Consider the following 24393-nt stretch of genomic DNA (forward strand, 5'->3'; position numbering starts at 1 on the left):
ATTAGCCAAGGCCATTGCTTTGCACTCAGGCCTGGCGGGTTAATCCAGGGTTAATTCTATTGGCCTGTCTGGCAGAGGAGAAGCGAGCAGACTGACAGCACTTCAGTACATTCAATAGAGGAGTACTGGGTCTGTCTGGGGAGGAGGGCTCCCTCTCATAATCATGCTTTTGAGACAGTGATGAATGAAAATGGAAGTTTGTAGCTGACTAGTGGACTGATGAGAAAAGTGTTGGATGGAACAGAATTAAAAGTAATTTGTCTGTATTCAGGAGATTAGCAAAGTTTGGACTTGGACAGTGTTTTATAAACCAACAGACACATGGATCCAAAATAAATATGTACCCATTAAATCCACAAATATCTTTATGTGGAACCTTGCAAACCTTTCATCTTAGCTGCGCCACACTTAGCATGTGTATTGTTTAGGGCCCGAGGAAGTGCAGTGTTGAATTTGTTGTGATTAGGATGCATGATACTTTCAATATCAATAAACTTTGAATAAACGGTACGTGGCAGTGTACCTTCAGTCAGTGGACCAAGTTGTCTTCTTCTACATCCTCGGATGAACTGGGTCAAAATCATAACTTACCACTCTGATCTGGTTATGCTTATTTCACCGTCTCACAGATATCATCGATAGCGTTGTGAATGACGATCTCTGCAGTGGCAGCAACATTCATAGATTCACTTCCTCTTTAGCAAGTTGTCTTCAAATTTGAGGTCCAACATTTGATTTGTTGTTGTTTAAAGCTTAATATTGTACTGAATTAAAGAGCTTTTATTTTGAAAAGATGTCAATTTGGGTCTGACAATGTCAATAGTGTCAATTGCTGAACAGAGCTCTGAAAGAGCAAACATGCAATATATGCAAATATAACAGCAGTTCAGTAAATCATTCAAATGTACATATAAACAACACATGTGAACAACTATAAAGCTAATTTAATCCCTTGACTATAACATTTTAATTGCAGATAAACCAAGTAGGATGAACGGAACTTGCCCAACAAGCAGGTTTAGAACAGGTACCGTAGTGATGATGTAATTAGGAAAACAAATCAGAATAGTGTTGGCGCTTCTCAGAAGTGTGAGTGTCAGGGTCTAAGCATCAGGACTCATAGGGGAAAATGTGTTTTATGTTTATTTCTTATATCCACAGCCACCTGCTATAATGGCCCAAATGTTTAAATCTGAATGGCCACATTCAGAGCGTTATAAAGCCTACACCGTAGGTAAATGCCCATGATTGATAGGGTGACAAAATATTTCTATTTTTAAACAAGGCTCTCACATGGACAAGGCTATTATAGGCTTATTACTGTCACACATGGACAGGGTATAACTAAAACAGTCCATCGTTTTAGCCGGGCTTCTACAAAACAAAACAAAATCGAATGAAAAAACAGCCAACACGCTCAACAACATCATATGCACGCAAATGACACTTTATTCTGTGGAACCAGAAAGTTCATTTACAAAGGACTAGCTGTTGCAATCACAGCTCTAATGTAGTAGTGAGGAGGGAAAAAAAGGGTAATTGGTTTGGTAAAGATCGTTTTCCATCACACCATAAAGCACTACACAATAGAAAAGGTCGCCAATTAAGCAATCATGAATACCAAGTACCATAGCTGATGAAAATAGGCCAGTGGTTTAAATAGATTTGCAAGCAATTTACCTTTTCACAATGTTGGCAATCTGATGCAATTTGCTTGCAATTTTGTCTGCTTTCAGTAGTACTCCGAGCTGACACTACACGGTGCAAATGGCAAAGAGGACCACATAGAAAATGTAAAACTATCTTGGCCACATCAAGGTATCAGAATGGCGCTTCATCAGGAAAATTACAACAATTAGCATAAGTGCTCCAAAATCAACACTTTAAATGTCAGCGCCAAAGGTTGGGCCAAAGAGGAGCAAGGGTGTGCAATGTCCTCCAGGATGGACTCGCCGTGGAACGCAAAGCAATCACCCATCATCTCTTGCCGGTGATGACCCCACAATTGCTGTGACATTCTCTCAGGCCTGTCATTCTTGGTCACAGAGTGTTTTTCCTCTCTGCCTTGATTTCGCTCGCTGCAGAATTGCGACAGCCTCGCGTCTATTTCAAAGTCTAATTTTTTTTTTTTCCTCCTCTTAACTTTTTCTTCATCGTCTCCACTCAGCTGAGGACTATTATGTATCTCAGGGTCAGGTCTGGGTTTAGATATCTTTCCATTTCAATTTTGAGGGTTCACTGATTTCTCGCATAGAAGATGTGAAATTGAAATACAGCAGTGACGGGAGCAAACCCTGTGGATCCCACGATGACCTGATGTACTATTAGATAAATAACAATATACAAATGGTAAACAATATGTTTACTTCAGTATTTAAACTGTGTTCCCTTCCTACGCAGATAATATACTCACCAAATGAAGAATATTTTTAATCAGTCTCTGAGATAAATATATCTGGTGAATTTATCTTATTAATAAATCAGCTTAGGACAACCTTATTTATTATACAAATACATTTAGAGAAACATCAATAACAGGAAAACCTTCTTAAAACAGAGGTTATTTATTTATAGCTTAAAAGTCTGTGTCACATCCAGGATTTAATATTTTCCAGCTCCAGCGCACAATGTAGCTAACAGACAGAACATGATACGGATTGGATTAGTCAGTCATCAAATTGTCTCGGAGCTGTCGGGAAGTTGTGCGTTCGGGGTTTTGAAGAGTTCATCAGACGTCTCTGGCACCTGAAAGAACACAAGTTAGTAACACTCCACCGGACATGACAAGTCGTACCTGTCAGCTTTCAAATTAACCTCTCGATTTTAAAGGTGGCAAGGCGAGGACTTCTCTCACTTGTGGTTAAGTGTCTATGATAACCACTCAGCGTTTGTCTTTGTGTCTCACATGGCGCCTTAAGGCACCACTCAAGCAGAACTTCTGGCTCTGGCCGGCGGCCCCTCCCCTCGGATCGCAGGCTCTCCAGTTAAACTTGTCAGCGAGATTGCCAAAGGGGACAGATGTGTAGGCTGTCTGACGATGTCATGACAGAGCAGGAGTCAGACTGGGAGTTTTGGGAGTGGAGAGAGGAAGTTTGACACTGTTTCAGCGCTGTAATGATATAAATGTGGTGGGAAAAAGTGTGTTGCTTGCTGGTGATTCCACTTTTTCATTTATTTGAATCAATAAGTGTAAATGATTTTGGTAAATAATAATAAAAACATTTCAATCAGGGCAGTTCTCCACAAAAGAAGTTTCCGTCATGAGATTCCCATGAGATGAAGACTTTATTTTTCCTGCTGACACTTAAACAAGACTAGTTGATTTAAATGTAAAGCAAAGTGTTCACATTGATGTAGATTGAGGGATCAAAATGAAGTTTTCATGCAATTTCCTCCATGTAAAAGTTGATTTCCAAGATTGTTTATCAAAGGATGGAATTGGAAGGATGTGGTGTAGGTCCGGGAAGAACCCATTGAATTTTTGAGCGGATGTGGATCAGGGGGAAGATCATTGAGAGATTTGACATTTTTCAATAATTTCCAAGGGAATAATTCATGGTTAAATGATATCCATTGAATGTTACTTATTTTTACCAAGTTAGCATGAAAGGAAAAAATTGAAAGTGAAAAAAAAAATTGTGAATTCAGAGCATAAAACACACGATTAAAAAGCATTGGCTCTTGCTCTGCTTATCTGTTTCCATTGTGAGACATTAACAAGAATTATCGATTAGCCTCTGAAATGAATTACCTGACACATTGTGATGACCAGTACAGGAGTTGACCTATAACGATGGCATTACATTACATTTCATTTGTACTGTTTTGTGTACACAATTAGTAGTGAATGAAATTAAACTGATAAAGTCCAGAAGCTCGATGAAATGTTGAAAAGGAAGTAAATGTTTAACATTGCGATAAAAATAAACTATTACAGGATTAAGAAAGTTGGGTTTGATGCTGCAGTCTTAACGATAAATTGTATTGAAACAACAAGTCCCAGTGTGAATGAAAACAGAACAGGCTGCGAGCGTCTCCTGTGTCTGTTAATTTGTCCATATGGATTTCAGCTCATTCCATCCCTCTAATGCTCGTCTTCTGTCAATAGCTGCTCAGTGTTGTCTCTTCCTCACTGAAGCTACATTTAATATTTACCAGCATCCGAGCCTTATTAAAGCATGATGAATTAGCCTGGCCGCAATAGATTTTCTTTCAGGGCCCCGAGAGTGAAAGAGAGCAAAGTGGAACAGAAAGATGAAGGCAGGGAGGGGAGGGGAGGGGAGGGGAGGCAGAGGAAGAAAGTTTGTGTGATCAGATGATCAGTGTGCAGGGGCCCGGCTCGGGAGCGGCCCCCAGTGTTGGATGAGTTGCGAGCTCCCTGATGATGGGGTTGCACAGATGGGCTCGAGCCTGGCTCCCAGCTCGCTCCTTTGTATGGACCCTGCTCTCTAATTACAGCTGATGACTGTGTGTGTGTGTGGTTGTGTGTATGTGTGTGTGTGGGAGGGAGAGTAAGGGGGGAGAGGGAGAGGGGGAGGGGTACTGGGAAAGGGGAGAGGGAGGAGGAGGGTGGGGGCACAAGCAGGTGACAGGACGAGGAGAGGAACCTGTGGCAGATCCTCGGCACCATCAGGCACAACGTAGCCGCAGTCTGACAGCTAATTAGAAACGACACGGATTTCTCCCAATGTAACAGATGTTGCCTAATCAGTCCAGCTCGGGAGAACCCCGCGCCAGCAACATTTCATGCACAATTTAACCATCTAGAAGGGATGAAATACTTAATGCATTGTAAGGCCAGCACAGCTGTTTCCCTCATCAGAAAATGTCCCAGTCAAAAATATGCATGTTTTATGTAACTCTAACCGAGTGATTATAATGCTATAATAGCTGAGAAAAAAAAATTGCTGCCACACATCTGCCAAAGATTTCAGCTCTACCGGTTACCATAACACCGATGGAGCAAGTGAGCAAATGCAGATTTTTTTTTTTGGAGACTTGAATATTTTTCTCTCTCTGACAAATAATCAATACGGTTACAAGCAGCTATAAAGATTTTATCTGCAAATAAATCAGCAACTGCTATTTTAAAAAGAAATTGGACTAATTTGCTAAAATGAAAACTATTTAATCTTAATTCTGATGTTTTATCCAATGAATAAAGTTTTGTTTTTAAGACGCAACCCCCTGAAAATGACTGACTTTAAACATTATAGTTTCATAGTCATTTGCATTTAAATGTTGGTGGAAATTGACGCTCGGAGGCCACAAAGGCCGATTCAGCCATGGTCTTTTTTTACCCCCACTGCAAACTGCTAATCATTATCTACACCATTTAAAGCACATAATATAAATACAGATCTCTATGCCCAGAGCAAAGTGATTGTGATGGTAATAATATGTGCTACTTGCCAGACCACCAGATTAATGTAAACGCGTTTCCTCACTGCTCCTTTCACATCCAACATTCTCCATCCAGATCTTTTTCTTCCTATCTGCTCCAGTGTTTTTCTGTATCTCCTCAACTCTGCATTTTTATCTGATGCACTGGATGACAGGTAATCTAGCTGAAAGTTCCAACAATTGCACACAAAGGAAAAAAGAAAAAGCCCCGGCTGATGAAATCTGAGCAGTTATCACACTAACCATTACCTGTCAAGCCCTCCGCTTCAATTTAAGGGTGCATCAATTTTCTGAAGAGGAAATCAAGGGCGAGGAAGAAAAGCAGTCCAGATAAACAGTGACAAAGGCCTCTTTTCTGCTGCTTTTATTTATGATGGGATGTTGCTGTGTGGGGACCAGCGCAGGGGCTTTATCAGACCAACTGATACATCTCTGATAGCCTGGGAGTCTTCACCCTTGATGAAGTGCTGCACTTGCCAAAGAAGATTTCGAACTCCAATGACTGTCCCTCGCAAAAGCCGCGGAGATAGGGGAGTCCCTGAGCGGCCGCGTGCAGCCGTGTGGAATGACAAGCTGCACAAACAAAGACACAGGCTTGCGTGTAAAACTTGTTGTTTTTTTTAGTTTGTGTGAGAAAGCATGAATTCTACGGAAAATAAATAATCCCTGAAAATGGGGCAGTGATGTTTATGTGACATGTTGGTAACAGGTCACTTTGTAACTCGGTGGCACTTGCGTTATATATCTATCTGTAAAAGGACTAAAGTGTTTATTTCCTCCCCTTGTTTAAAAGAGGCCTTGAGAGGATCCATTTCTCTTTTTCGCATGTGCACAAAAATACAAATACACTGTTTTATCAAAAGCACAATCCTATATAAGATTATATATTATCAATTAAAATACAGAGCTGATAATGGTTTATGAAAAGTCAAAAGGCAGGTATGAAAAATTAAAAAAATCAAGAAAATGAATTAGTCGGAGTTGCACAAAGATACATAGTAGAACACAACTACACAAAGTAAATACAGAGAGCAAACAAAAACATTAAATCATTGTCTAACCTTCACTTTCTTTTCCAAAAAGCCCATATAAACCAAATAAAGTGCACTTAAATTCTATCTTATAATTTTTTGTTTCCCTGTAATTTGCATATTGATTATTAAAAAGGATTCAGACTCCACCTGTAGTACTCCTTTGAGGGGATGTGTTCAAATCTATCTAATCACAACAACTTGTGTCGTATCCAAACAAAACCTGAGCTCATATCTCACAGCAAATTAAATGTTGAAGCATAACGAGTCGTAAAAGGGTGATTTCAGATTTCAGAATCATAAGAATGATTTAGCTGCCTCTCCAGAGAATAATTTAGTTCCTCAGAAGAGATAAAGGATTAATATCCTAAAAAAAACATCCATGGATCGAAAACTTCAGTTTGTTTTTCCAGGTTAATTTACATCCGTATATGAGTGAGATGCATCACAGCAGCCGATGCTTTGCCACCAGTGTTAAGGGTTTATGGAGGGATGTTAAGGAAGGAGGTGGGACCCTAAGTCAACGGCCCTAATGTTGTGATAGATCTGTGTGTGTGTGTGTGTGTGTGTGTGTGTGTGTGTAAGTGTGTGAGCACATACACAGACTAAGGGCTCCCATGCTGACAGTTAACTGAGTAGACAGAAAAGAACTATAATTAGATTCATCTACTGTTATTGACAAGCGTGACAAGACTCCAGTCTGATCAATACACACACTCACCATATTGTTCCAAATCCCAATAACTCCGAATATCCGTCTTCACTGCATTAGTTACAGTCAAATAATTAAACCTGCCCTTTTAACTATGGATGATTTTGTGTGTCAAAAAATCTATTTTTTGTTCAAATAACAAAGATCCTCACATCTGGAAAATATCACTTTGTCTTTGGAATGATAAAAAATAAATTCTGAAATCTTTTGGCAAATTTTTTTTTGTGAAATTTCATTTTTGAATACATTTTGGTCAAATTAAGGGGATTTGGCAACCACCAATTACTTTAACAGCAAAAATGCTTAAATAAAACAAACTTTGATTGTGACCGATTGCACAGCAACCCTCAGTTTGGGGTTTTCTAAGAAACAGTGTTCTTGAAGGGGGATTTTTGTTTAAATTGAAAATCTAAATATTGAAGAGGAAGACACTGGATCCTCCATCTTAATCATGTGTTTGCTGTGGTTTATCAGTATGTACATGATATAGTGTTGTTGCATGAATGACTCTGGCCCACCACATCCCGCCCACCAAAAGCTCTTCGCTGTGAGAATCCATTATTGACAATGCTAAACACTCTCCTACTCCCTGCCATTGACGTCTGACCCCTTCGGTATTTTTTCCTCTATTCAGAATCACTGATAGGTTTTTGTTTGCCACAACTGCCCCACTTATATTCCCGCATACACTCTTATATTGACTCACTCACTGAGAGCAATACATATAGCCTCGCGGTGTTTAGTGCATAATCGCCACCATCTTTTAGCCCTAAACAATGCTGTTAAAACCAGCTCAATGGTGACATCTTAGCACCTGTCAGGGATGTCAATACATATTTTGCTCCAAGTCACGTCAGAACTTAAGCTAATTGTTGTGCACCAAAATGAGAGACACGTGATAATTGATGCCAATTACCCGACGACGAGCATTGTCCTTGTAAGACTCGCATTGGACATGGTGAAATCCATTCTCTATTCTATTTTTATTTGTTCCTTAACTAATTGACTGAGATGCGCAGCAACACATGAAACTGACAAACCTGATTCTGTCCACTTTGTTGCACATTGATTGAGCCACTCTTACGTCCATCTGTCAAACAACAAGCCACAAGAAAACGACCAATACTTTATAAAAAGAAATAGAACAACACAATGAGGCTGTGATGAACGACTAATTTGCCATGAAATAAAGGTTGAAACATCAGTGAGAAGAAATGTAGGTTCTAAGTGAGATACTAAACAAGTCGGACCTTCAGGAGGAGAACGAGTGAATATGGTCATTGCTGAGGGGCCTCATGGTTCACGTTAGCTGTTAGCGGTCACTCAAAACAGAGAAGACGCTCATATTTGATAAATGATTCACATGTATTTTAATTCCGGTCTGTCCTTTGACCTCCAGGGCTGGCTAATGTCTTTCGGGTCACCCCCTGCAACCTCACACACACAGACACTGTCTCCATCATTCTCTCTGACACACACACACGCACACACACCCACGGGGAGAGCGGGCTACAGGAGTCTCAGTTAATGGGATTACCCCAGCAGTCCTCAGCCATCCCTAACCTCACCTCCAGGTCCCACTGTGGCAATCAGAGCCATCAGCATCCTTAACGCATCATGGAGAGTGCTTGTGATACCACGCCGTGGGGATCTCTGCTCTCTAACCTCTTAACACAGCAGCACTCTAACTGAAGTGACCTCTGCTGCTTTATAGAGCTAACCCCAGAGGAGACCTAAACGCAGAATCCACCGGGTCACAGTATAAGACACCATTAACCCTAAACCCCTAGGCTGGACTCAGTACATTTAAAAATCTCTCCTCCGGCAATCACAGCAGCTTCAACACCTTGTTGGCTGACCCCGTCACACACGGGCCCAGATACTCGATCTTTAATGCGAGGGTCACCTCTCTAATGGATCTGTATTTGTGCATCAGTGCTACGTGTTGCTGACAATAAAAAGAAATGCAAATTTTTTTTATGCTGCTTTGATACTGAAAACACGGGAACGGGTAGACATTCCTTCCTATCCACACTCCCAAACACGATTACTTAGAAATGGAGCGGAAAATGGAAGCGATTTATTAACGAGACATTAGAGGCACTTTTAATAACCTTCCCATCCTGCTCAGCAGGGAGCTGCGGATTACACCACACAGGTTTCGGTGACACCAGAAAGGAAGTCCCCCGCCGGGTGTGTGAAGAGCGCAGAGGGACACAATACCCAGCCTGGGGTTCTCACATCCCGCTCTGGGCCCTCACCCCAGGGGGAAGGACAATGGGTTAAAAAGGCATGAATGTCCTGCCTATCCAGGATATAATGTAGGTGGCTGCCACTGGGTCTGAATGGCCTGACAGAGCAGCGGAGGGAGAGGCACAAAGAGCCCGTAATAAAAGAGATTCCTCGGGTCAGTAAAGCATTGCATTCACTTTGGCCTCCACAGCTCACAGCCTCTCCTCTCGCATTCACCTTTAGACTAAACTGCAACAGCTAGCTATAGAATATATTTAAAACGGCGAATCTATCAGTGAAGTGTAAATGTTGTTCTACTGTATAGCAATAAATCCAAGTTTTCAAACATTTTTTGAACCATTATTTATAACTTTTTAAAGAGAAACTAGTAAAAAAAAAGAGGAAAATATCAAAGCTCCTGCTGATTTATAATAACTATTGTGAGTCAGAAGTTGTATTGTCCGTGGTAGTTTTCGGAGGAAATGTAAGGCGTTCATTGGAGCTTGTTTGAGTGCACTTAAGAAAAAGAGATCCAGTTTAAAAGGAAAGTGTCACTCCCACTAAACGTACGGGAAGGATTAGAGGAATTCCACAGTATCGAGTGACACATGTTCGTGCAGAAGTGTGAGAAATCAACACCTTGATGATTTCCTTTTAAACATCTACGCGCCCGCAATGAGTCCATGCCAAACGTTCTGAAAAGTGTCCAGCTCCATTCAAAACAATTTTTTAAGCCTGTTAGTTTTCAGAGAGTGATGTTTTGTTTCTCCTTTTCATTTTGCTGCACAAAATATCACTTATCCGATACAAGCAAGTGTCTCCAGTGACTGGGTTGAGTGAATAACCATTAAAATGCGTAACCATTGTCCGATTCACGGGCCGGGACAATCAGATAATGCAGGGAGTCAAGGGATGATGCCCACACAGACACATGCCTTTACTGCACCCTTAATCTAATTAAAGTAAATAAACTTATAGCTGATCTCCACGGTGACAAAACACTGCTGAGGAAGCTAATTTGCTTCCTTGTTGTGGCTCCAGAAACAGATAATACTGTTTTATTACACAAAGGTCACCAGGGAAATTAACTTCTGGGCCAGCAAATAAAAGAAAGGCCCGGCACTCAGAATAACAAGTACATACTGATTACATTCAATCATGAGAGTCCCAGTTGGATAGGACGCTGACCTTTCTGCCGTTCTTGTCAGGGAATAAGATATGTAAACGCAGGACGGACCACTTACACCGGGCCATCTCTATGTTGTATTGTGGAAACAATCTGGCGAGGCAACCACTACAAGGCCGATTGAGCAAGTTATCCGTTTGAAAGAAGTTTAATTTTAACAGTTGAATGGAAATTCAAGAGCCCTGAATTGGATTAAGAGCACACCACTGAATTCACAATGAGTGAACCAAAAAGTTCCAGTGTCTGTGTCTCCAGTTTCATATACGGCCAAAGTCGCATTATTAGTCGCCCTCCATTAAATTGATAGGACTGTTCCAGTTTCTTCTGCATACATGAGACGATTAAGCGTAAATCGACTCGCCAGCAATCATGCCACGATTACCTTCATTTCTGTTATTGTTTATTTCAGCTTCTACAACGGGCTAAATGTTTCTTTTATTGTACACTTTCATTTCGTCCCTCTCCTGCTGGTGCAGTTAGTCACTGTCTCCCTCTTTCTCCATGATTGATGTTTACAGGTCATAGCAATACTCTTAACTCATTAGTTAGAAAGGGAAAGATGGGAGCACTTGCTGGAGTGAGATATTGCAGGGAAACAGAGGGAGCTATTTCAACGGGCAGACAGAGAAACTTAGCGTCAGTGTGATAATAGCCCCTGAACTATTGCATGTTTCAATCAATGGAGACAGAAGTAAATAAAAACCAGAGGGGAAGATTCACCGGCATCGATCCCAGCTCAACACAGACCTTGCTGACAATCTATGGTCTGGGCCAGTGATGCTCCCAGTCATCCACAAAATCAATGAAACTCATCCTTTCAATAGCATCCAATTATTAGCACAAAGTAAAGGCAGCCTTCCACAATAAATCAGAAAACTTTATTGAAGAAGGACAGAGACAAGATGAATGCTAATTGGAATGTGAATAATGTGTGACACTAAAAAACATTACTATTAAAAGCATGTTTCCAACTTGGGTTTCATCTCATGGGAAGAACGCTGTGATAATAACAGATCATTAGGGTCTTAAAGGTAATTCTTGCATTTAATAAAAAATTATTCCCCATACATTTCATACAATGTTCAATTCAAGCTCCTCATCAAAATATGGTAATTGATAAATCAAATTAATCTCAAATCGGATCTGAACACAAATTTCAGTTTGGCAAGCTGCACATATACGAGATATTAAAAGACTGGTTCATAATTTTCTTTGACTAAAAACACGCCTGTAGTGAATCAGTTAGCTTGCATCTCAGAACTTGGACAAACTAGAACAGCACTCAATAGAGTGCATAGTTCAGCCAAGGCCCATCAGTCACTAGAGCTGCACCAAATTTAACACACATTGATATCAGTCCCCTTATCATGCCTGGTTTTTCATCAAAAGCCATGAATAATTCTCTGAGAAATCAGGTTCAATGCCTAAAGTACTCTCTCTCTCTCACAACACAGAAAATGATAGAATCCTGCATCTTCTTATTTGTCCAGATCCACCTCATGTCTCATCCTTCCACCAAGTATTTGTGCAATCCGTTCAGCAGTTTTTTTGTAATCCTGCTGACAAACAGACAGGGACAGGGTTGAAAACATAAAATAAAACCCAAGGCAAACCTAATAGCAAGTTATTTTTTATGGTGGTAAGTGATAAAGGATATTTTTAGTGAACTGATCCTTTAATAATCCATCCCTGCATCTTGAGAGACGACCCTCAGCCCCCCAGCTTCTCTTTTATGTGGTCAAATGATGTGGGGGTTTTCTTTGTCATTTCATGAACTGCAACAGACCAAATGCATCAACAACAAATTGGATGAATATTGTCAGAAGTCTATATAACTACATCTTGCAGTTTGACACCATGACCAGCTGTATGTGTACCCCTCAGGACAGTCAGGCTTTTTTCCACTGCTCATTGCCGTGTACATTAGATGAGGGAAGCAGCCACTGTTCCCCTCTGCTGGCTCCCGAGTAATAACCATTAATTTCCCATCATAGTTTGTGTTAATTAAAAAAGCTACAGGTTTAATTGCCGTTAAATGTAATGATGTTAGATCTCATGTTCGCGCGTTCAGCTGCCGCCATCAGCAGCTCGTTACTCAGACTCGCTGGATTTAATCAGATCGAGAAGGAAGACTTGTCTCTAATTATCTGCTCCACTTTATCATTTAATCTTACTAAAACCGCTCCTCGCATGTGCCGCGGCCTCGACTTACAATAAATGACTGTTGATGATGAAACGCAGCAATTAAGTGTTCTGCCAATGCAATTATTTGCTTACATGTGCTTTATTGCGTGTTTATTTAGACACTGTTTATGTCTTGAATATATTGATATCTGCTATTACTTACAAAGTAAATTCAGAGAAAGCGCCTAAAGTGCAAAGTGGAGACAAAAGAAAGTTGCATTAAATTAGCACAAACTTAAAAAACATTATTTGTGAGTTACTATATCAGCAAAAGCAACCACAAAAGGAACAGGAGGAACAATATCACGTATAATGACTAAGAGCAGAATTTGATCTACAGCATTACTCCAATCATCACAAGTTCACCAGTAAACAACAGCTTGAACTGGGTTTACCAGATGTTAAACCCCAGTGCGTGAGCCTTCTGAAGTCATTTTACTGTAACAGTTCTGCTAAATGAGCCGTGAATTTCTTTTCGCGGCGTTGATGCTGACCCACACTCATCAAGTTTTACAGATATTAAAAAGCAATTATCCCCCTTTCTTCCAAAATGGCCTCCCTACAGTATGCAAAGGGATGTAATTTGGTCTGTGCCGCGACGAGAGGGCGAAACCAGCCGATGTGCCAGCGTACAGTGAACGGGACACTTCCTGTAGTCGGTGTGGGAGGACCCTGGGTATTACTGCACTAATTTATGAGCCTCCTCCAGATGTCATAAATCTGCTCTGCTCAACAGCTCATCAACACCACTGCAGTTATAGAACAGTATCTGGTAACTGTGCACACAAGATCAATCAACTACTCTTCATCCAGAGATACTTTTGGGTGGTGTCACCATAAAGAGCTGCTGGAGAGCCGTCAATCTTGTGTTCCCCATTCGCTGTAATAGTTTATCATAGTGAGAGTGACATCGGTTCCTGTGTGAAGGGATGCACGAGAGATAAAGGGTAAAAAATGGCTTTAATGCATGTGTATTGTAGTCATATGATAACTCCCGTGATAAGACATCATAAACACACAGCTATGTTTTCCAGCCATCCCCCCCTCCTCTTCCCCTACAAGCTGACATCATGGATTTGGCGTCTCCCTCCTCATTGTTGGATGAAGTGCTGCGAGAGCCCACTTGCTCGTAGTATGGTCGGGGAAGAAAATCTGATTAAACAATTAGTGTCAATTAGCCCCAACCAAATCATTCCGCAAACAATTGGTCTCTAGTGCCCGGCTTAATTACAGGCGACTTTCAGCTCCTTATCATGAGCCATGTCGCCCGTGATTCATGTCCGACTCACGCCTGTCCCTCAAGCACCATCAATTATCCACCAGTAAACAAATCCACCAGGCAAAAAAAAATAGAAAACACCGCTCCAGGTCCCAGGCCTGATTAGCATACCTCTATGTATGCTTGTCAGCTGCTGTTCAACTACAAGGGACCCGAGCCGGGATGTGAGGAGGTGAACAGTCGGCTGATGAAGGGATAACATGAGACGATGATTGGGATGAAGAGAGATACGGGGTCATGTGGTCGTCTGATTTGAGTAAACCGCAAAACGTGATCTGTTCTGATTCTGCAGGAACAACCATCAGGCTGAACTCATTGAAAACAGGCACGTGAATTGAAAAACATCATGCCACATTTGTATCGAACCCTCGTACACCGTGATTGATCCCTCTAATGGGAGTCTCCGGAGATATTTTTGCATTTTTCTTTAAGTTTGATCATGTCAAAACAAAGGCGTGCAGGCACATCCAAGTCTCAAAAAGTGAGGTCAGAAGTCCATGATTTCAACACTCATACACACACGCGTGTCTACCGAACGTACACAATGCACAAAATGTGTGAAGGGGAGCGATAGCAGGCGCGATGACATGTTAAATTACCCTGGTGATGTATAGCTTAATGAACCCCTTGTGTTGATCACGCTCCACATTAATCAACGGCCATGAACAGATTCCCTTATTTTCTCAATGCTGCCTTGATAAACTGCAATTTCATTTAACCTTGGACAGCAACTTTAATAGCTTCCACAGGACAACTGTCAATACTTCCCTGGGTATACAGTGATTAAATTGCAAGGCGAGAAGTGTGTCCCGGCTTCCTCCTCGTGCTCATCCTGCCCCCCCCCTCCGCCCCACCCCACCCCCACCCTCATCCCCACCCCCTCTTACTTCAAATCACAATTTGTACTTTCTCGCTTGCACAGGCTGCACTTAAAGAGCAAAGTAAAAAACTGACATTTTTGGGACCGTTTGTTGTGGTTCCACTTTAAAAAAACACACATTTATTTGTCTTTTACATGATATTATTGTATTTTATAGAAATAATCCGTTGTATAATTTGGTATTTGTATTTTCAAATACAGATAGTTGCTACACTTTTCAGTTGTAATTACCTGTTGTTTCCTCTGCGGATTTTGAGCATATCTTAATTCTAAACAGGCCTATAATCTCTAAGGTGACAGCCTGTGTCCAATACTTTGACATGACGGAGATGAGCCGTCTCTAGGGCTAATATTTCAATCACACTTCTTTTTTTTCCCTTTCTTTTCTCTATTCTTTTCTGAATTTCCTTGTTGTCTCTGAGCTCGATGGACAGGATAAAACAAGATGGTGACAGGCAGTGACCTGAGCCCTGTCATAATGATTTTCTGTGATATCCTCCACCCTTGTCAATTTAGCATAAATTATCAGCCATGAAAGGCCCAAGGGCTGATTAAAACCAATTGTCTGGGTAGGGAAGGACAAGGCAACCTCTTTATTGTATGATAAACTAAGTTAATGGAAGAAGACAATCTCCCCTCTGGGAAATCGGACTGACTCTTAATTAAAGCATTGTGTTTTCTCTGCTGGGTAGAAGGACCTTTCTGTTATTCCAACATGCACTTGAATGAAACTTTAATGATAACGTGACGGATAAACGCAGGCAACAAGTCAGGATGGGGAAAAAAATACATCGTTTTTCTTCCTGCGTGCAAAAGATGATGCATTTGAGCAGCTTGCAAATGTAATCAACGCCAATCACCCTCAACAAATGATGCAACTGTGTGTTTCAACAGATTTGTTTATCAAAAAAACACATCCCTGACACAGGGTTAATTACACGCGATCTAAAAACGCATTATCACCTCTGGAGAACATCACAATCACATCCTCAGAGGAAAAAGATTCAAGTTGTGTGTAACATGTTGAATCAATGTTGTCGTGCGGCTTCCCTTGCGCTCAGGGAACAATACGAGTTTGCCTTACTCTTGTGCTTCTCGGATGACATAACAGAAAAGCAAACATTTCTCTGTCCTGCGCCTCTCATTGGCTTCCTCCACCCACACTTGAGCGGTGACAGGCGTGCACCCAGACTTCCATTATTATCCAACACAGCAAGAATGCCTCCAGGAGGATAATTACTGAAACTTGAAGAGCCAGGGCTAATCCTAAGTACTTCACTTTGTATGACTGCCTCGCCCGCCTGTCTCTTAGACTGCCGCTCATACTGACAAAGTGCAATGTTGGGCTCATAGAAAGTCAATAAGAAGACCTCATGGCCCACAGAAGAAGCGGTCGAGCCAAATGGCGGCAAAACACACTGTTGTCTCTGTTTATCATAAGCAGCCTGTGTTTGAAACACTGTAATCTATCACCTCCAAGCAAACAAGTGGCCCGGGGGGAAAACAGACGACGAGGCCACCCAACAATTTCTAAAATAAATTATTTAAATTCTTATTTTAATAATAGTCAGACCGTCTTTTGGTGAGAGGAGAGCAAACAATCCACACACATTACAGAGGGATCTAACACTGGCAGGAGGGCTACAGCAAGAGCTACAATGCAACCTGGAATAAGAAGTCCTGACTCTCAGTGCTGCTGCTGCTGCTGTCAGCCGGGCTGTGACTGACAGGCGCTGAGACAGATCATTAGCGCCCTGTCCTGACATATTTGCGTGACAAGAACCACTGCAATTCTGCGGATGTTCGTTATTTAACATACAATTATCTTAATATAGGGAGACAAATTATGCCAATCCAAATTACCATTTACATGGTTTCCATGTAAACCAGCAACGTAGGGACTGTGAACAAAGAAGCCAGTGATCAGGTTTGTTGAATAAATCAACTTTAAATTAAAGACTCTAAACAGCCCGATGTGCAAATGTTCAGATTTTATCTGATGTGATTTTGATTCATGTATAGATTTTTATTTACCAGTGGTGATTTACTATGTCTCGTTTTGATGTTTTGGCGCAAAGAGACAAAACTTGAAAAGCAAAGTATTCTGGCGGCTTGCTCTCACTCTATTCATCCCAGGAGGAACCAGAGGCTTCTCCAGACAAAGCCAGGAACAGCTGGCTGATCGATACCCGACAAAAGCTCAGAGGTTAGAGCAGTCAAAAGATTGTTAACTAGCCATTTTATTTGCCAGACATTTATATCATTGTTTATGGTTCAGTGCACCCCTTCAGTACTGGTCATGCTGCACACCTGTGCTTGGAACACTTTCGGGGCCTATTCACCCACTTTTCATGACCTCATGGGCAAAGGAAAAAAAAAAATAATGGCACGTCTGAGTCAAACAAAATATTGAGATATAGCGAGAGAGAGAGAGGGAGAGAGCGACAGAGAGAGGGAGAGATATAGAGACAGAGAGACAGTTATAGAGAGTAATATAGAGATAGTTATTGAGACGGATAGAGGTAGATATAGGGATACTAATAGATAGATACAAACAGAGAGATATAGATATAGAGATTAGAGGGAGAGAAAGAGATAGAGATATTGAGATAGATAGATAGAGATAAAGAAAGAGATAGATATACAGAAAGAGATAGAGCGAGCGATAGAGAAAGATAGAATTATATTTACCGAAGGCATTAGTCTACAGGTGAACTAATGGCAGTGGAGGACGGGATGGGCCTGCTTGCATATATGTATACATGCAAATTCCTGCATATGCGTGTGTGTGTGTTTATGTTTGTGTGAACTCGAGTGTTGTTGTTGGTGGTGGTGGTGTTACCAGTGCATCCCAGCCGGTAACACATGGCTCTGCTGCCACCACTCTGGCTCGTGTTGTGCGTGTCCCTGCAGGCTGGCAGAGAAGGGGAGACTCTCTCTGCGGCTCACCCAGGCGGAGAGGGGCTTCCTGCGCATCTTTTGTCTCACCATTTGGGCCCTTGTGTCTGTGGCTGCCCCTGCTCCTGCTCCGGACCCACTTGGCAGCTCACCGTGCAGACGGACATCTGCTCTCTTCCAACCTCCTGGTGAATAGAGAATACAACAAGCAACAGACCCCGCTCTGCACACACACTAGTGCATACAGTTACACACTGTCTGCTGAGACAGTTGCTATCTATCTATCTATCTATCTATATGTCTGTCTATCTATCTTTCTATCTATCTATCTATCTATCTATCTATCTATCTATCTATCTATCTATCTATCTATCTATCTATCTATCTATCTATCTATCTATCTATCTATCTATCTATCTATCTATCTATCTATCTATCTATCTATCTATCTATCTATCTATCTATCTATCTATCTATCTATCTATCTATAACTATCTATCTATAGCTATCTCTATCTATCTATCTATCTATCTATCTATCTATCTATCTATCTATCTATCTATCTATCTATCTATCTATCTATCTATCTATCTATCTATCTATCTATCTATCTATCTATCTATCTATCTATCTATCTATCTATCTATCTATCTATCTATCTATCTATCTATCTATCTATCTTTATCTTTATCTATATCTATATCTATCTGTCTATATCTATCTATCTATCTATCTATCTATATCACATAGTTTCATAGCATCTATTTTCATCTATCTTTCAATCTATCTCTCTATTGCATGCAGTTTCATAGCCCCTGCTGGGTCAATATTAATAAATCTATGTATCTACATATACATCTTTTGCATATTTTCATAGCATCTGTTGGGACAATTTGTATCTACCTGCCCATCTTTCTATATATCTATTTATCTATTTATCTACATATCTACCGATCTACCGATCTATCTACTAAATGTATTTACAGGTTAAACTGCAATAAAACATTATTGCTATAAATTATTACCATCATTTTAATAATGTACCCTGTGTGTCTTTATTTTTATTTTTTTTATTGTATAGAAAATATATATTTATGAGTGTGCAGCCTAAACCACATCTCAGACTTCTAATTGCTGTGGAAAAGCCACAAGTGATTACCTCCATCTCACGGTCTTCCTGCAGGAAAAACCCGTGAAGAGGAGAAGGCCCTCTCCCTCTAAATCGAGTGGCTTTGTAAACCTCCACATTAAAAAAAAAAAAAAGTATAGTCCTCTCTGCATCTCAGGGCCTGACTCCTTTCTCCCCCGGTCTCCTGTGTGAGCGCAGTGATTCTGCAGCACGCAATATTGAGCACACTTTGTTCGTGCTCAGCGGCCCAGAATAACTCGGTCATTATGGTGGCGAAAGGGACAGGTTTTGAGTTTGATTTCATGATGGTAATATAGCCCATGTGCGTAGGAGAAGAAAGCCTTCAATGGGGACATCTGTTCGGTGCGGCTTACAGTTACAGCCGCCCGATAAGAACAACCTGTGCACATGCTCAATCTGAACTCGCACCGACCCTCTCTCTCCCCCTCTGGCTGCATGGCGGCCCAGCGCAACAGGCCACAAAGGAGGGTTTGAAAAAAAAAAAAAAATTGTGTTGAAAAGTGGTGCGCTCAGAATAAATAAGATTATCAGATTTTGAAAGTGATGTGGATTAAATATCTCCTGTCGCTGTGAGGCTTCAGCAGCAAGGGAGTGGGAGGGGGGGGGGGGGTTATCACACTGACCTCTGACATCAGTTTTGCTGGTATGATCACTTGGTAATTTGTCACCAGAGGCCAACACGTCCCCTGTAGCTGCGGCACATATACACTGATGATCTGCAAATGCCCCCCCACACTCCTTCCCCAACCTCCCCTAAAAAAAAGAAAATCATAATATAGAATGAACAGGAAGGAAGAGGACATGGGGAAACCAGTTTTTACCGCAACTATTTTCTGCTGAAATATAAGCTTTAAATTCCGTTTGAATAAATAACCTGAGCGTCTTTATGGGAGTTTATGGTGAAAAGAGGAGGTTGCTGGATTATTCCCAAACTTAATCCCAGCAGGGCTGAGAATATAACATCCCTGTGGTCCTGAGCGAGAGCGGCTGCATGGAGATGGGTTTTTTATTCTGCTGAGAGCAAACGTCGAGGGTCAGTCAGTGCACTGCGGAGCGGAGCGGCACGGTACGTTTCTTTTTATTCTCACCGTGTCACTTTTCATCCACTGCTACATGACGTGGTGCTTTTCCATGTCCTGCGACTGATCCGTTTTGGGGGAAATAAAACAATTAACGAGCGACGATACGGATCGATACGGCGTCAATCAGACATGTGGACATGTGGACGTGTGTGTGTGTGAGAGAGAGAGATAATGTGTGTGTGTGTGTGTGTGTGTGTGTGTGTTTTCATGTTATCTTAAATCTGCTCCTGCTTTTATAGGCTACCTGCTCATTGTGATTGTCTGATATTCCTAAAATAATTGCACTTGATGCGTAAAAGAGCTGAATCATTTAAAATAAATAGAAACATTGAATTATCCGTTTAATTGCTGCATGCGGGTAAATTGTTAAAATCGTTTCTTTATTTCTCAATGTAAATACCACATGTGCAAACAGGGTCATAATTAATATAACTGCATGTAAAATGTGCACGATTTCTCTTTTTTTTTACTCCTTCTGCAGCTGAAGGCAGTGCAGCGCAAATTAATCCAAAAAAAGCTGTTGTCCAATCCTAGAAACACAAGAATTAATCAGATAGTCCATCGATCACGCTGTGTAATAAAGGAAGCGACACGGGTTAGGCAGATGATGTGATGAATAATCCCTGGTCGTTTTAATTAACTTTTCCCTGTCCTGTAATGACCACGCTGGTCAACAGACCCGGTCAATAAGCATGTTAATATCAAACAAATAAAACTGCGGATGATTAAAAAACCTCCTGCGTTATTAAATTTGAAATTCAAATGAAATTTATGCGTCCAGTGCGCACCGCATGCAAATGGCGCGCACACGCATGCACACACACACACACATACAAAGAGTCCCAGGGTTCAACGCTGCTTTTACGCACAACTTCTTATTATGTAACAGCCGCTTCCTCTATGGATTTAACAAATGTCAGCGGGCAAAGTGATGAACCTATTCAATATAACCAGCTTATCATTTCATTTCCAGACTGACACACTCTCCACTCTAATAAATAGTCGCAGTTAACGTGCCGCACCAACATTATCTATATTGCCAATAAGACCTAAAAGAAATCTACATTTTTGAATTTTCTAATTTTTATAAGGCTGATTTTTTTTTTTTATCTCCCCCAGGGCCAATATAGCCCATATTGCCCACCCACACTAACTCTTCATCCTCCTCATCCTCGTCTGCCTCATGACAAACACAGCGCGTAATAAAAACGAATCATCCTCCTGCGGAATGCACCATCTACAAGTTTTTAATCAAAACTGTCAAGATAATTGAACACAATTACAGTAATGTGAAAGTTGGTGCACGGGGTAATATGGGCCCACGACCAGAACAATGCCGCCTTTATATGTTGTGTAATAGTTTGTGTATATTAACTCTTTAAGGAGTTTTTTTTAAAGAGAATCCAGCGGAGTAACTTTTGCCTGCGGTGAGAGAATATAGTTTCAAATAGGAGCAAGATGTAAGAAATGGTGGGAATAAGATCATTTTGTGGATTGTAAAATTGTAAAATAAAACATCTGAGGAGGTTTTAAAAATAAATGTGGAATAGGTGTAAGGCCACATAAAGTTTACTCTCCTTTTTTTGAGGAGAAGAGTTCAGATAAAAACACTCTTCATGTTGACAGGAATTTAAGATATCACAGAAAAAACGCTAGTGATGAATACTTTGAAGGGAGTTTAGCTTTTTGGTGGTGCCTGTTTTTATTTATTTCATTATTACTAATGTTATTTACCATCACCCTGGAGACACATGATCATCACCCCCCCTCCCTCCCTCTCTCCTCCTCCTCCACCTCCTTCTCCTCCTCCCTCTTGTCTCTAAATTTATGGAATGTGATGTTCTGTAAAAAGAAAAAAAAGGAAAAATTTCAATAAGTGGCCCCTTAATTCCTCCTTCCTAATTCACTCTCATTTAACTCTACCTTCCTTCCGCTGTCTTATATGATGGAGGGGGCGGGTGGGTGGGTGTGGAGCTGATGTCTGAGGCGCTCTGCTGATGACCTCACGGCGGCGGCGCGGGGACAGAGCCGCTGATTGGTCGCCCGTGTCCCAGCGCCACTTCAAAGCCGGAGAGGAGCCCGCGATTGTGGAAGAATGGGCGGAACGCGTCATTGTATTGCACACCTCTAAAAAAAAAAAAAAAAAAAAGGAAGAAGAAAAAAACCCAGCGCTGCGATTCATAAATATAAAAAGATCCTCTGAGGAGGGCAGTGGTTTTTTTTGTGGGATGGCAACTTCACTTCTAGGGGTGAGTTCTAAGAAGGACTTTTTCTTGCGGGTTTAATTAGTTCTTGTCATTGTCCGGCTAAGGGGGGGGATTAAACTTGCAGATCGCAGCCTGCAGCAGCAGTGAAGCCAGTGCGTCGGTGGTTTGATTCCCTGCGAGCGGGTCGTGTTCGAGGCTCCGCGGTGCGTGTTCGAGGCTCTGCGGTGTAGACGCGATCAGAAGTTCACGCCGCTGCTGGACAACCTGCATGTTTCCCTTGGTGTCTTGTCTGGCGTGCGTGTGTAGGCGCTGTGTGTCGCGTTTTACCCGTAACCCTTTCTGTTCGTCCAGGTAGGAAGAGTTCACGATCTATTATGATTTACTTTGTGAGGAAACATGATTTATTTAGTCCTCGGAGGTGAAACGCTGCGTCTGAGTGTCTGTGCTGATCCCGATAAACTTGTTGGACTGTCCCTGTCACTTACAGCTTCTTCTTCTTCTTGTCCCTTCCAGGAGGAGCCGAGGTTAGGATCCACTCCTTTAGCCATGTTGGCTGCAACATGCAACAAAATAGGGAGTCCGAGCCCTTCGCCTTCGGCTATTTCGGATAATTCCTCGTCCTTTGGGAAGGGCTTCCACCCGTGGAAGAGAGCCGCCGCGAGCAGCTGCAGCCTCGGGTCCGGCCTGTCCGGGTTCGGGGTGTCCCGCAACGGAGGCGGCATCTCGGACTCTTTCGCCAGCAACAGCTCCGGTGGATCCAGCGCTTTTTCCCTCACGTCGGGCTCCTCGCCCGGGGCCCACTTTGGAAACGACTACTCTGTTTTCCAAGCGTCCGTCTCCAGCAGCTCCCAGGAGTCCAGCCACCAGCCGGTCTTCATCTCCAAGGTGCACACCTCGGTGGACAGCTTGCAGGGCATCTATCCGAGGATGAGCGTCGCGCATCCCTACGACTCCTGGTTCAAGTCGTCCCATCCCGGCATCCCCACCGGGGACGTCGGGACCACCGGAGCCTCGGCGTGGTGGGACGTGGGAGCGGGATGGATCGATGTTCAGAACCCTAACGGAGCAGCACTTCAGTCGTCCTTGCATTCCGGTGGACTCCAGACCTCCTTGCACTCTCCCCTGGGCGGATATAACTCTGATTACTCCACGTTAAGTCACTCCGCGTTCAGCACAAGTCCCTCTCCACACCTGTTGACAAGCGGCCAGCACCTGATGGACGGCTACAAGCCGGTGTTATCCTCTTATCCGGACACGAGCCCCTCTCCATTAGCCGGGGCGGGGGGCACCATGCTCTCCGGGGGTCCACCTGCCTCTTTAGCGGGGTCCCCGAGGTCATCTGCCCGCCGGTACTCGGGCAGAGCCACCTGCGACTGTCCAAACTGCCAGGAGGCGGAGAGACTAGGACCGGCGGGCGCCAGCCTCCGGAGGAAGGGCCTCCACAGCTGTCACATCCCGGGCTGCGGGAAGGTTTACGGGAAGACGTCGCACCTCAAGGCGCATTTGAGGTGGCACACCGGCGAGAGGCCGTTCGTGTGCAACTGGCTCTTCTGCGGGAAGAGGTTTACGCGCTCCGACGAGCTGCAGCGACACTTACGCACACACACCGGGGAGAAGAGATTCGCCTGCCCGGTGTGCAACAAGAGATTTATGCGCAGCGATCACCTGAGTAAACATGTAAAGACTCACAGCGCCGGGGGATCCGCCGGCTCTGGCTCCGGGGGCAGCGGAGGGAAGAGGGGGAGCGACACCGACAGCGAGCACAGCGCGCCGGGGAGCCCCCCGTGCCATTCCCCCGACCTGTTGCACCCCCCCGAGTCCACCCAGGGAGGGGGCATGAACGGCCTCTAAGAACTCCCCCCAGTGAAGTCAGAAACTGTGAAACAGCAAAGTGGTCGCGGTGGACTCGTCCCCGAGGACACGGGAGTGGACATACTGTGGTGTATGCGCCAAAGCTTCACCCTGGGTGTTGTCATTTAATGAGAAACTAGGCCTATGCGTTTCTTTGACTGTTTTTCCAAGTGTTTAAGACTATACTAACTGCGTTATTTCATAGCTGTTGCCACCAGAAACTTCTCATTAATACATCTGCGGTGTGAAAGTGTAATCGAGTGACTGTTGGCACACTGGGCCAGGGAGACACAAGTCC

General features: G+C 42.6%; 1 protein-coding gene across 1 annotated transcript; it reads left to right on the forward strand.

The window, feature by feature from the left end:
- Positions 1–22265: 22265 nt before the first annotated feature.
- Positions 22266–24095, forward strand: sp8b (sp8 transcription factor b). Its single transcript, XM_061081916.1, has 2 exons — positions 22266–22286; positions 22758–24095. Exons 1-2 carry the CDS (start codon positions 22266–22268, stop codon positions 24093–24095), a joined length of 1359 nt encoding a protein of 452 aa, XP_060937899.1.
- The last annotated feature ends 298 nt before the right edge of the window (positions 24096–24393 follow it).

The sequence above is a fragment of the Limanda limanda genome, chromosome 11 (genome assembly GCF_963576545.1).
Source record: "Limanda limanda chromosome 11, fLimLim1.1, whole genome shotgun sequence".
Taxonomy (NCBI): Eukaryota; Metazoa; Chordata; class Actinopteri; order Pleuronectiformes; family Pleuronectidae; genus Limanda; species Limanda limanda.